The sequence below is a fragment of the Acomys russatus genome, chromosome 25 (genome assembly GCF_903995435.1).
Source record: "Acomys russatus chromosome 25, mAcoRus1.1, whole genome shotgun sequence".
Taxonomy (NCBI): Eukaryota; Metazoa; Chordata; class Mammalia; order Rodentia; family Muridae; genus Acomys; species Acomys russatus.
In genome coordinates, this window is record NC_067161.1 from 37,879,779 (window position 1) to 37,893,842 (window position 14,064).

Sequence of the window (14,064 nt, forward strand, 5' to 3'; positions counted from 1 at the left end):
GAAAAGAAGATTAAAGTCTATAATAACGAAACCATAAGGTATCAGTTCCAAGGAATGATTTTCCTGGTGTAATCAGAAGGATTTCTTCTGCTGGAACCTGGAGTATCCAGAACCTGGAATTTTAGCCAGAGCCTGGAGCCCCAAAGCCTTTCCTTGAGTGGTTCTCTCTAGGAGCATCATGAAGTGGAGCAATAAACAGCCAAAACTATCCCAAGTTTCCATAAGGCCCCATCTCTTGTTTTTGGCTCACATTTATACTTCCTCTCAGCATTTGTTTAAAGATGTTTTTCAGCTGCTTAATAACCAATCTCCTACCAGGCATGGTAGCACACGCCTTTAATCCCAGCACTTGGGAGGCAGAGGCAGGTGGATCATTGTGAGTTTGAGGCCAGCCTGGTCTACAAAGCATGTCTAGGACAGCGAAGACTACACAGAGAAACCCTGTCTCAAAAAACAAAAAACATAACAAAACAAACTAACAGACAAACAAAAATCAATCTCCTCCACATGGTGGTTCGACTTCTAAGGGGATAAACCTCACCTGCTCTCTCATAAGTCTTTTCTCATCCTCCATTTGTGATGTAAACAAAAAACATGTTTATCTCTCCTTCATACACATATATAAAAACAAAGTAAATATCACCGTGAAGTTGTCCTCTGCCCTTTGCGTCAATACACATATGTGCACCTGCACACAAACTAATGCCCTCATATGTGCGAGCGCTCACACACATGTACAAGATGAAAAATCAGAGGCAGATCCAGGAGGCTTACATTACTTCTGAAAGAGGTATATACTCTGAGGTCCAATAGCAGCTTTGATGGGACAGACATCTTGAGAAGCAGACAGAGGTAAATCTACGGGTAAGGACATAAACACATCCAGGTGTCAGGCCCAAGGACACTGCCTTGATGGTGTCTGTGATGTAGCCCTCAGACCCCTCTGTGCCTTCACTGCAGTTGCATTATGTCTCCCACATACCCTGTAGTGTTGCGACAGTCAGGCCGAGCACAACGACCTTGGAGTTGTCAACTTGAAACAACCTAGAGTCACCTGGATAGAGGGAACCTTAACTAAAGAGCTGCTTAGCTCAGACTGGCCTGTGAGCATGTTTAGAGGGCATTATCTTGATTGTTAATTGATGTAGGAGGACCCTCATCACTGTGAGTGGTGGCCCTGGGTGGCATAAGAAAGATAGCTAAGCCTAAGTCTGTGAGGGAGCTGGTTAGTGAGTCAGCAAGCAGTGTTCCTTCATGGGTTCTGCTTGGGTCCCATGCAGATTTGCTTCAGTGATAGACAGTGACCTGGAAGTGTAAGCCAAAAATACCCTTCCTCCCCTAAGGTGTTTTCAGTCCTAGAGTCTACACAGCAACAGAAGCAGCTGTGGGCCTACCTCTTGTACAGGCCCAGGAGAAATAATTTCCTTTAAGCCTAACTCGATCTTGGCCGGCCATCCTGACTCCTCTCTGGCTTGCTTTCAGCCTCTTACAACCCGAAGGCCACTTCTTCCCAGAGAAGCACCATGGCAGCTAGCCCATTGCTAGAGGCTGTGATGTCACCAAAAGAAACAGGATGGTTTGGCCTAGGCCCAGAACACTGGAAATGAGAGCCACGAGGGCCTGGCTGGGAAGTGAAGTCCCTGCACTGAGCACCCCTGAGCAAGAGGGTGCGATGGGTCCTGGTTCCAGAAGGCAATTATCAGAAAGACTGAGGCCAGGAGGCTGCCCAGGGGGAGGAGCTTCCCGTCTGCTCTGGCAGGAGTAGAGCCAAGGTACCAGCGACTTGTATTACTGAAAAATGCCTCCAGTATTGCTCAGCCTTGGGCAGGAGGCCATTGCTGCCCCAGTTCCCGGGGATTGCCCTTGGACAGCTACCAAAAAGTGCTAGAGGAGGAAGTCAAGGGTAGCAGCCAAACTTAAGTAGGCTCATTGGCTCTGGAACAGAGGAGGTAAAGATGGTGGCTCGGGCTGGTGGTGCTTGCCTGGCTCATGGGGCAAGTGGGCTGGGGATGAGAGGTGCCCAACAGCTGCTGGCTCACTGCGCATGTGCAGCACTAACATCTGCCGGTCTCTCTCGTTGAGTCCAGCTTTCACATGCCCTCTACCCTAGCCTCTTGGCCCTTGTGGTTACAGGATCTTGCTTATGAAACCTATGCTTTCGCTCATAGAATTACAGACACAGGCAGCACAGAAAGAAGCGCTAATGCTCCATAGGACAGGGCCTTGGAAGGAGAAACGGAAAGACGCTGGCTGTTGAGCGGTGAATGTTGTCACTTCACCGAGGGTATTGGGATTGAGGCATTTATTTCTCAAACACATTTTGAGCACTCGGGAAATGACGCAGAAGTTGCCCTGCTGACCAAGCAACATTGCCTCAAATGAAACCTGTATCTCAGACAACTCGTGTTTAGCGTTGGGTTCTGGAGTCGGAAAGCCTGGGTTTGCAGAGATGAGTTCCAATGCTCTTTGAGCTGCGCCGCCTCCAGTGAGGAACACGGGCTCCCTGAGCCTCCCTTTCCAGATCCATAAAATGGGCATAAAAATGCCTCAGAGACCACAGTGAGCACTAAATGAAAAGTTGTGTGTGTGGTCCCTGGCACAATGTCTTGTAAACCGCTGACCTTCAATGTGTTCATTGGTTAACTACAGTTTATTGGCTTCTTATCTGGACCAGGGCTGAGCTGACTACTCAGAACAAACAAAGCAGTTTCAGATCTAAAGCCATCTTCTGGCCTCAGCAGTCGCCTGCGCTCCTTTGCGTATTACCCCTATACACACACACACATACACACACGCACACGCACACGCTCACACTCTTGCATAATTAAAAATAAACAATCTTCAAAAGAGGCAGATTATAGACTGTTTACTGTAGAAAACAATAAAGAAGCGAGGAGGGTGTAAGAGTCTGCTCAGTGTCTGCCTCTAGGAGCTACAGCTCAGTGAGGGGACAGCTAGGTGCTGGGTCAACACAGGCAGGCAGCGTGAATGCTTGAAGAATGTTCAGGAATTCTTACTGCGGAAATCAGAACTGTCCCCGTGGGTGACAGTTTTACTTGGTCCCCAATGTGGAGCTATTTTAAGAGACTGTGGCACCTTTAAGAGATAGGACCTTGCAGGGAGGCTGGGGGTGGGGGTGGGGTAGAGTGGCTGTGGGGAGGGGGTGGAGGAAGGGATTGGGAGTAGGGGTTGGGGAGGTAGAGCAGGGAATTGGTAGGGGATGAGGAGGTGGGGATGGGGAGATGGGGGTAGGGAGAGTAGGCCACTAGGGCTTTGAAGGCTGCAGTCCAGCACTAAGGTCTGACCTTCACCTCTGCTTCTTGGCCCCACGACCATGTGGTCAGATTCTTACTAGTCTTTCTTGTGTGTGTGTTTGCTTGCTTTTTGAGACACTCCCTTATGTATCTTGGTTGAGCCTTGAAAACTCTGTGTAGCCAAGGCTGGGCTTGAACTCCTGATCTTCCTGCTACCTTCCCAGTTGTAAAAGCAGATAGATGCCCCACATTCACTGAAGTTCTTAGTGCTGCACTTTACTACTCCCAAAACAAAGCTAATGATATCTCAGACCTCAGAAATCCGTGTTGGGATTGAGCCACGTAGCGTTGTATCACACACAGTAAATGCTCGGGGATGAGCAGTTACACCCACTGCTTCTGAACGGGCACAGCCTCTTCCTCCTCACCCCACCTTCACCAAGTCCTACTGCCTCCATTTCCATGGGTGTCTCTATACAGGAAATCCCATCATCACCTGGCCATATCTGCAGCAGTGGTGTGTATGCCCTCTGCCCTCTCTGCATGTAGCCAATGGTGCTGCCTTTCTGAACTTTAACTCAAAAATAACTTTCATCTGAAACGCAATCCCAGCCATGGTTCTCAGCACATAGTAGGAATTCAAGGTACAACAAGTTGTTTCTTGTCACTGAAGTCTGAGATACTTTTGGGAGGAGGTGGGGTAAACAATGCAGGTGAGGGCCATGGCTTACTAGGGGTGAGGGCTGTTCTGTGGCATTTTACACCTGTGGCAACATTTTGACACTACCTAAGGATCTGTGTGTATTTGCGCATGCCCATGCTGTGGCACCTAAGTGGAGATTAGAAGGCCACTTGGGAGAGTGGCTTCTCTCCTTCCACATGTTATCAGGCTTGGTAGTGTGGTGCCCCACTTAGTCATCAACACCCCCCCCCACTTCCCACCCCCCCACCCCCCCACCTGGAGCCAGCAACTCTCCCTTACCTTGAACTCACCAAGTAGGCCAATTTGGTTTCCTGGGCAAGGATGGCTTCTAGATCTCTGAGCTGAAGCAGACATGACAGGCAGCTTTTGCTGCCAATGAAAACTCACAGTGAAGCCTGGGAGACAGCTGTGTGGGCCCTTCCTGTTCTACTCAAGCACCGTCTTAGGAGTGTTTAGTGAAAATCTTACTGTAATAGCTTGAGCTAAGGAGCACCGACACACAGTCACCGGGATGCCACCTCCCTCTTCTCAAAGGTGGATCTACTTCAGTTCTCTTCTTTTGTGTCTATGATGTAGCTTTAAAAACATACATATATGATTTTTTATTTTAAATATGTTTTAATTAGTTGATAAAGTAGTTGGTTTTCGTGTGACTTTCTCCCCCCCCCCCCCCCACATATCCTTAGTATGGATTGACCCTTCTTCCTACCTCTTTTTTTGTTTGTTTGTTTGTTTGTTTGTTTTTGTTTTTGTTTTTATTTTTTGCCCTATCCTGTCTCATTTCCATCCCACTTGGACTGCCACCCTATGGCCTCTTTCTTGCCTCTTGGCCTCTGCTGACTCTCACTTCAACTTTAACACAGAAAGCCTCACTCTGAGGTGTGAATCCACATACAGTGCTTGTCTTTCTGGGCCTGTGTTTCTTCTGTTGATATCCATGTTTCCTGAAACTGCTACTTTATCCCTCCAAGAAAGGCTCCTGGTCTCTCACCAGGACAGGACAGAACAAAGGTTGGCAGTAGACAGGGCCATCAGTCCTGGTCTGACTCCCTCTGCAAGGTGCCTCAGGATGAGGGGCGTGGCCTTTCTGAGATCTGTTTGTTTTGTAAGTTGAGGGCCTGAGTTTTATGTTTTATTTTGTTCTGTTCTGTTTTTTTATTTCTTTTGGTTGCGCACCCTCACAAATTGTCACCACATCTCTTCCTTGGTAGCTAGCCCATTCTCCATACTTTCTCCCTTCTGTGTGATTTTTGTCTCCTTTAGTGTAATAAAGGAAAGGCCAGAGGTTAGGCAAGCAGCAAAATTGAATGCCAAAGGATGGCAGTCAATTATAATCACTTATGCTTCCAGTTTCCTGAAACCTGATTAAAATTTGCTTTTGGCCATGCAGTGGGTGGGGACTCCAATCAATGCCTTGATGCTGGTGCAGGCTCTGTCAGAGAAGAGGCCACCAACAAGCGCCCACAGGCCTCCTCTTCCAAGACCGGCTTATTTCTTAAAGAAGACATGCCTCACTCTGTCTTTCAGAGTGACTGCTCAGAGTCCCTTCCAGAGAACCGTGTGAGGAGTCAACAGTGAGGACAGGATGCTCAGCTCATGTGCATCTCTGGATGCATCGTAGTTCTGATGAGGCTGCCTACCAACGTACATTGGTTAAATGGGGGGGGGGGGTGTAGCCCACAGGAGAAAGGCAAAGAGAGTCAAATCACACATACTGCTGAGCCTCCTCCGAAAAACCTAGCTCCCTCGACTCATAGCTTGGAGATAGCCCAGCTGCAAGGCCTGTGAGCAAAGCAACTAGAGCAGCTGGGCTAGGACACACATCCTAGTGAGTGCGCTGGAGCCTGTCAAGAGGCAACACTAGTTATAAGGATTGGTCAGCAGCTCCAGATGCTCCCCAGTCACCATGACAATGTAGGGTACCTCCCTCTTTATCTTCATTTTTAGGCATTGATCCTGCCTGGAGGTGTTTTCTAGAACTTTCCCCACTACATAATTACCTAGTAACGCTCAGCACTTATAAAAAATACTGTCATTTGTGTGAGAAGGGGAGGGAAGACAGAAAGAAGAAGAAGAGAGAGGGAGGAAAAAGATGGAAAACACTGTTCAGCCTGGCAGAGCTCCAGAGCAGGGAGTTACATTCTGCAGGGGATGTTCTCGACACACAGTCTGTGGAGTATTTTGGGATCTTTTGGTATGAAATGTGCTAGAAAACATGGAAAATATTATCACTATTATTTTTTTTTAACATCTATGAAAACAAGGCTTTCCTGAAGCCACAGGGGTACCCTCTCTCTGATTGCATTCTTGACAATTTGTTAGCTGTCAGCACTTTGTTCTCAGATTACACATTTGATGGTGCCCGCACCCCTTGAATGGTTGCACACTGGAAACGCAAGATGTGGGAGCCAGAATAAACCAACCCCATGGTCTACAGAGAGCGAGAGAGACTGAGCCCAAGGAGGGAGGGAGGGAGAGCCTTCATACCCCTCTTACAGGGAACAGGAAGTAGAAGAGAGACAGGTCCCCCAGATACCATCCAGGCCCACACTGGCTAGTGGGTCACAATGGAGCAGGGCAGGGCCTCAGCTAACTGCTTCACAAATGAAAATACAAAAGCCCTGAAAACAAATGGAGCTGGTTCCCAAAATATTATAGAATGGTGGCTTTAAAATCTTTCTTATAGGAACTCTGTGGGGTATGGGCCAGAACGAGCCCAGAGATTCCTACTTAACACACATTTTACCTCATTTTTTTTCCTGGCTCTTGCATAAAAAGAAATACCTAATATTTTTTAAAAACCACGACTTCCACATTTCTTTATGTATACATATTTATGAACATGTGTGTGGTATCCATATGTCTGTGTGTGTACCTGTGGAGGCTAGAAATCCATGGTGCCTTCCTCAAAGACTCTCTACCTTTTTTTTTTTTTTTTTTGAGGCATGGTCTCTTACTGAACCAGGAGCTCACTTATTATCTAGCCTGGCTGGCCAACAAGTCCCCAGAATCCTCCTATCTCTCTGCACTCCAGCTCTGAGATTACAGGCACACTAGCTGGGTGCCTGGCTTTTATGTGCATGCTGGAGGTCTGAGTCAAGTCTACATGCTTGTGGGGCAAGCACTTTATCAATTCAATGGTATCCTCCCTCACCCATCTGCGTTTCTACTGTCTCATTAAAAACAGTAACAACAACAGCAACAACAGATAAGCTCTGCCACACTAGGCCTGCATTGCCTTGAGTCCCTGAAACCACTTTCAGCAGAGCTTGCTTGCTAGCCGGCCCTGCCCCGCCCCGTCCCACCCCGCCCACCCCTCCACTGGCCCATGTTCTTCCAGGCTTCTTTATTTTCCTATGTGGCCCAAGGAGGCAATTGGACTTGAGTTCCCTGCCCAGCACCATTTCTTTGTTTTGTAGTGAAAAGCCAAAGCCAAATAAAGGGATTCTAAAGCTATTTTGGCCACAGAGCAACAGAAGTTAAGACTTGCCAACGATGTCCCAGGCTAGGCTACAATCCAGTTGAAGAGTAGGTGCCACGCTGCCCCTGGGACACACTGGGGCTGGTGTTTGGGCAGCTTTTATACTAGTTTGTCAGCTACCTGGAGCCCTCCCATCTGGCCTTCAAGAAGCACCCATTCTTAGATGCTCTATTAATAATGAGAAGACTCTTAAAAGGAGATATGCCTGATCTTCTTTTTAGGAATCTGGAACAGGGGCCCTGATAGCCAGAAGTCATGGCCCTTTAAAGAGGGTCTGTGGGCCCTTGAGTACTCTTACGTAGCCATTGCCAATTTTGATTGACAGTCTATCCCTCTATAATCTGCACTAGCATTTTACACTGAATAAAGTTATCCTGCTTTGGAAAAAAAAAAATAGTCTTTAGAGCGTCTAAGATGATTCAACAGGTTAAGGTGTTTGTCATCAAGCTGCACACACAGGACCCACCTGGAAGAGAAAATGAACCCCCAGATCTCCTCTGACCTCCACTTGCCTGCTGTGGTACATGCATGCACATGTCTACATATATGCACATACACAATGAATAAATAAATGTAGAAATCTAAAATTACTTAAAGAGCTGGAGAGATCACTCAGAGGCTTGGAGCACAAGCTGTTCTTACAGGCAACCTGAGTTTAGTTCCCAGCACCCATATGGTGACCCACAACTCCCTGTGACTCCAGTTCTGAGGGATCTGAAGCCCCCTTCTAGATTCCTTTGGCACAAGACAAACACACGGAGTTACATACATACATATAGGTACTATACACATATACATGGTACCCACACAGACACATAAAATTAAATATACATACATATATATATACATATATAAATTTTAAAGAAATAACTATGGCCTTAGTTCTGTGTGTGCCATAAGCCAGGTCACATTGTTGTTGTTTCCGAAGCTGCCTTATGTATTACAAAAAGTTTGGCAGCATCCCTGGCTCCTATCAATCCATGCCAAATAGCACTTCCCCAGTTGTGAGGACCAAAAATATTTCCAGACGTTGCCAAATACCAGTTGGGGAGCACAGTGCTGCCAGTAGGGACCCACAACTTCAAGCTGGCCATCTAACCACTCTGATTCTTTGCACATAATGGATCTTGTTTCTGTAGGGCTTGGCCACCGTTGATCCCATGTCTGTGAAGCCATTTTCAAGATTCATGCTGTTGTAAATAGGGGTAGGGGCTGGGACTGTGGACAGAGGATGGCACAGGGGAGGGTGTTGGGGAAATGAAGTCCGTAATATAAGTTCTTATTTTGGAGGTTAAAGATACAACGAAGAGATCTCCTGATGATGGTCAGTCTCTTCCTACACACACACACACACACACACACACACACACACACACACACACACACCTGGTACTATCATTATCATCCTGAAACATCCCCCGTAGCTCTAATACAGGAATGTTGGGGTGTTGTTGAGAATAATAAAGTTTTTCTCAGGGAGTTAGGGTCCTGGAAAGTTGGCAGTCACCAAAGACAACTGATCCAGTAGAGATCATGAATTTGAAGCTTTAGACATTTGTCATAGACTCCTAGGTAGGAGTTAATTAGGGTAGGAGAGGGGAGAGAGAAAAAAATGGGGGCGCTCCTATATAGTATGAGGGGTTCCAGGAAATAGAGCACCACTGGCCTGCTAGTATAGGGACTTTTTAAAAGACTTAAAGCAGAGAACTTGGGTGAAGGGTAGGGAGGGCAAGGAATTGGCTCACACTGGTGCCAGGTGCCCCTTTCAGTTTCAGCCCAGCAGTCCCTCTCTGCAGAAGTGCTCCTTTGAGACATAAGAAAGACATGGGAACCAGGATGATTTTCTGCTATTCCTGACCTCCAGCAAGGGCATTCTAAGAACTGCTGGTTTGGGGACCTTGCCCTAGCTGAACAGTTTCTGCCTCCTGCACTCCTCACTTCTGAGCTATTCCATAGGCCAGTGAGCAGGTCCCTGGCTTTGCCTCTTCTGGATTTCTGTCCCTGTCCACTGCTGTTTCTTTTCAGGCTCACAGAGCATCCGCTGCCGCCTCTGTTGCCTCCAGCAGGCTGCCTCTTCTCTTCCTTTGCATGCTTGGTCTCTGCCCAATGGTCTCCTTCCCTAAGTCTTTGGAGTCAGGCTATGGCAGACACAATGGCTGCTTTCTTGTCCCCTCCCACACTGTGATATTTGCATCAGAGCCCTTGTCCTGGTCTGTGCTGGGTGACAGTTGGATGAAGACATCTGCCACCCACCACATTTCAGACTGCCTGGTGGTACCTTTCTGTGTTCCCCTGCACCAAGCCCTGTGCAGATACAGAGAGGAAGCCCCTATCATTTAACTTGAAGAGACATGTGATGATCAGTTGAGACTATATGTGACTTGGCCTCTATGTCCAAGCTTAAGCTGTGCCGGCTCCATGTGTCATTGAACAGATGCCATTGAACAGTCATTGAACAGATATGTAGTTAGCAAGCCATAGGCCCCTCTTGACCATACCCATGGAAGGCAGACCAGAGAGCCTTGTCCTGGATGCTCTGTCTCATTACATGATTTATGAAGATCATAGAAAATGCATCTTTTGGACTCCTTTAATCACACCCCCAAGCCAAACAATTATTTCCAACTCCAAGCGGCTGATGTGGTTTTACTAATTAATCCCTGTAAAGGCCTTTGAGATCTTCTGAAAGGTGACAATGTATGAAGCCTTTAGTGACAGCCTAATTATTATTATTACAAGGCACAAAGCTCAGCAAGCTTGAAAGATCCCCCAGGTACCATTCAAAATAGTAAGAGACAAAAAAAAAAAAAAAAAAAAAAAAAAAAAAAAAAAAAAAAAAAAAAATTTAAAAAGCCCATGGAAGAATTTTTAACATGGAATCATTCAATCACAGGCTCTCAATAATGGCCGGACTTTAGAAGAGATCTTTCTGGAGGCTGGTCACTCAGTTTCCCAGACTGATGCTTACACCACTGTTCCCTGCCCTGGAGCCAAAGGGATGATGACCTTTAAGCCAGAGACCAGTTTCCTGTGTTTACATTTCCAATCTTTTCCATGAGAAACGTGGAGCCTTGAACAAACCACTGGTCCATAGGTACTCTTTGACTGCATGGGAGTGAAATCCCTCTCCACAGGGCTTGTCACACAAACGTGTCCCAAGTGATGCTTCGTGAGATCTTCGCTGCAAGGCCAATGGTAGGTAGCCACTGGTGTTAGAAGCACTTGAACTACCCAGTGAGTCTGTTTAAAAAAAAAAAAAAAAGACACAGGAGAGCACAGGGCACCGGCCACCATGTTGCTCCTACTTTATGGTTTGTGTTAAGCATGCTGCAAGTCCCGGCATGTGATGGTGTAGGGCTGGTGAAGGAAGTGGGCAGTCTGTTCATAAAATGCTCTATTCTAGTAACAAAGAAATATTCAGTCCAAAGATTTAAGTTCTCCCTACTGGGGGACAAGTGGAGCTTGCTTTTCCTGAAAGGCTCTGTGCTGGGTCAGCATCTCAGCCAAGACAGGGGGTTTATTGGTAACAGCCAGAGCCCGTAAGTTCAAGGCCATGAGATGGCTTAGCTCAGGTAAAGGGACCTACTGCTAAGCCTGATGTCCCCGGTCAATCCCTGCTTTTATAGGACAGAAGGGAACCAAATCCTATAAGTTGTCCTCTGACTTCCACTCACCTGTCATGGCAAGCATGTACACACACACACATACACACTTAAAACTGTAGCAAAAAAAATTTTTTTTTTTAAAGTTCAAGGCCTCATTGGGTGTCTTGACGACTGAATCGCAGGACCTATGGCCACTTCTGAGTGTGAGGACAGATTGGTGACTCTGGGAAGTAGCTTCACAGACTATAAACAGCCTTGGGTGTTATCAACAGCTGCCGCACAGCTCACACTACCATCCTGTGCACACTATTCCCTCTGGGGTATCTCAGAGCCAGCTGCAGTCCAGCAGGTTCTGTGGAGGCCCAGCTTTAACTGGACACAAACACTGTGCAGATATAAGTGAAAGCAGCCTGCGTCCTCCAACTGGAATCAGCGCAAAATGACTCATGTAATTGCCCTGTGTGCGTACCCTGAATCCTCCTTGTTCACCCACCCACACAACTCTGCTGTTATAGATTCCTGTGCCCTGCAAGAAAAAAAAAATGGGGGCGGAGGGGGGCCAAGTTCAAACACCTATGGTTTCAAAGCCACCACCCATGCCATTCCTAAAGGTGGAAGGATCTGCTGGCATCCAGGGCCAGGCACTGGCCACTCATGCTGAACCCAGTGTTGTTTGTCTTTCTCTCAGTCTTTCCTTTAAATTTCTGGAGAGGGTTTTCTAGGGTCTCCCTCTTGGGAATTAGTTGTAGGAATAATTGGGCCAGTGGAGTGTAGAAGATATATCCAGCGCAACCGTGCACTACTAGAAAAAGTGACCTAGATCAAGCAGCTGGTGAATCCAGGGCTATTGCGGGGACCCCCTGCCACCTACTGACTTGCAACTGAACCCGCATTCCCAGGAGCATCTTATCCCCTAGCTGGGGGAGGGGCTGAAGGAGCAGAGGAAGGTGGAGGAGGTGAAGGGGACAGTGGGTTGCCCCCTTTTTTTTTGGGGGGGGGGAAGTGCCCTCCACCCTCCATCCCCCCATTCTCTGCACTCACAGAAAGGAAAGTGAGGTGAGGATGGGGAGGCAGGGGTGATGGTTGGGGAGGCCAATGCAGGAACTCTGAGCTAGGAGCTAGCTCCTCTCTCAGCACAGAGAGCTGGCAGCCTGTGAGAGTGTGAGGGAGAGGGAGGAGAGAGAGAGAGAGAGAGAGAGAGAGAGAGAGAGAGAGAGAGAGAGAGAGAGAGAGAGAGAGAGAGAGAGAGAGAGAACACGCGAGGGTGAGAGAGGCTGGCTGTAGAGAAGGGGAGGAGAGCAGAGGGAGAGGGGGAGCGAGCTAGCGCTCCAAGCATGAGGACCGGCTGCTCCCGGCTCAGTTAATCTGGCTGTCAGTCGGTGTTAACGCTGCAGTTTAACTGCTTGGCTCCCCTTCCAAGAGAAACAAGAGGAATCTCACGCAAGGAAGGGAGGAAGGAAAGAAGCAAGCAAGGAACTGCAGGAAGAAAAGAGCCGGCAGAGCATCGAGAAGAATCAAAGGAAGGGGAGGGAAGACCAAATCTATGGTTGGACCAGGGCTTCTTTTTCGCCAATGTAAAAAGGAATATGCCGTACATCTTTGCCTTTTTCTGCACCGGGTTTCTAGGTGCGGTTGTGGGTGCCAATTTCCCCAACAATATCCAGATAGGTGAGTGAGAGGGGCAGCTGGGGAGGGACTTTTGGAGATCTGGCCAGGAATTTTTTTTTTTTTTTTTTTTTGAAGGGAGATTTCTCAGCCCATTCTCAGTTGGAGCTGTAGTGTTTGGCAGTGGAAAACCAGGATGGGAGGAAGACTTGCGTTGACAGTGCTGGGGGGTGGGGGGGGGGGAAAGGGTCTCATCCTCATCGGATGCCGCGAGGGGCACAGGGGAAGTGTTCTCTCTCTTTCTCTCTCTTCTCTCTCTTGTGTGCACACACACACAGGTGCACATACACCGCGCACTCCAAGCACCAAGAATGAGCGTCTGAAATGGAGGAGCCTCTGTTCCAGAGGGAAAAATATAATCAGACTGCGCTTGAAACAGGCTTCAGAATATTTAAGGAGTTAACTCTTGCTAGTTGGCTGGTGCCTGCTCTGGTTGATTTATATAAATATGTATGGTGGGTGTATGTGTGTTGTGATTGTATATGAAATGTGCACATATAGCCTGAGTGATGGGGATGACTGGGGGAGGGGCAAGAGACCCCTCTTAGAGAAGGTGGGTACTAGCTTGATTGCCTTTGCTGAGAAGATGTCCCAGGCTTCACTCTAACCAGAGCTCTATGGACTCCCCCCTCCTAGCTGTCTTTATCCCCCATCTGCCATGCTGGGCTGTGCCCCCCATTTCCTCATCCTGGAACTTCCTAGCCTGCCTTCTCTTTCATCCTTGCCCCTTGTGTAGTGCTCTGTCCACAGACAGCAACAATAGTGTTCCTGCAAGCACACACTCATGCGTGGACCCTTTCCTCACCTTCGCCCCTGCCCCCCAGCAGCCCCCCATTCCTGAGCTCCATCCTCTCAACCTGCAGGTGGGTTTCAACATGCTGCCTGCCTTTCTGTCCCCCACTTCCCTTCCTCTGGTGGCCGCACGCACTTGCATTTATGAAGGAGCTGACAGGTATCGTTGTTCCTGTAACCATGGGGAAAAGCCAGACAATTGAAGCAACATCACCAGGAAACAGGGCTTGGGGTTAGGGTGACCAGAAGCTCAGCACTGTTTGTACCCCAGCACCAAACAGGCTGTTGTGCTTTGAGACATTTTGGCAGGCTGGCTTTCTGTGTTCTCCCACACCAAAGGCTGGTCTACTAGGGAGAGTTCCATCACTGCTACTGTGTGTGTGTGTGTGTGTGTGTGTGTGTGTGTGTGTGTGTGTGTGTGTGTGTGTGTGTGTGAGAGAGAGAGAGACAGAGAGAGAGAGAGAGAGAGAGAGAGAGAGAGAGAGAGAGAGAGAGAGAGAGAGAGAGAGAGAGAATGTTTGTGTTTTCTGGGGGCGGGGAGGGTGCGGTACAGTGGGAATCTTG

General features: G+C 48.0%; 1 protein-coding gene across 3 annotated transcripts in view; it reads left to right on the plus strand.

The window, feature by feature from the left end:
- Positions 1-12,295: 12,295 nt before the first annotated feature.
- Positions 12,296-14,064, plus strand: part of Gria1 (glutamate ionotropic receptor AMPA type subunit 1) — a 308,069-nt gene continuing 306,300 nt past the window's right edge. For all 3 annotated transcript variants that reach the window (XM_051167319.1, XM_051167320.1, XM_051167321.1), the window contains exon 1: positions 12,296-12,711. In XM_051167319.1, the coding sequence (XP_051023276.1) occupies positions 12,630-12,711 (82 nt within the window). In that variant the 5' untranslated portion in view covers positions 12,296-12,629. The remainder of the gene's footprint in view (positions 12,712-14,064) is intronic.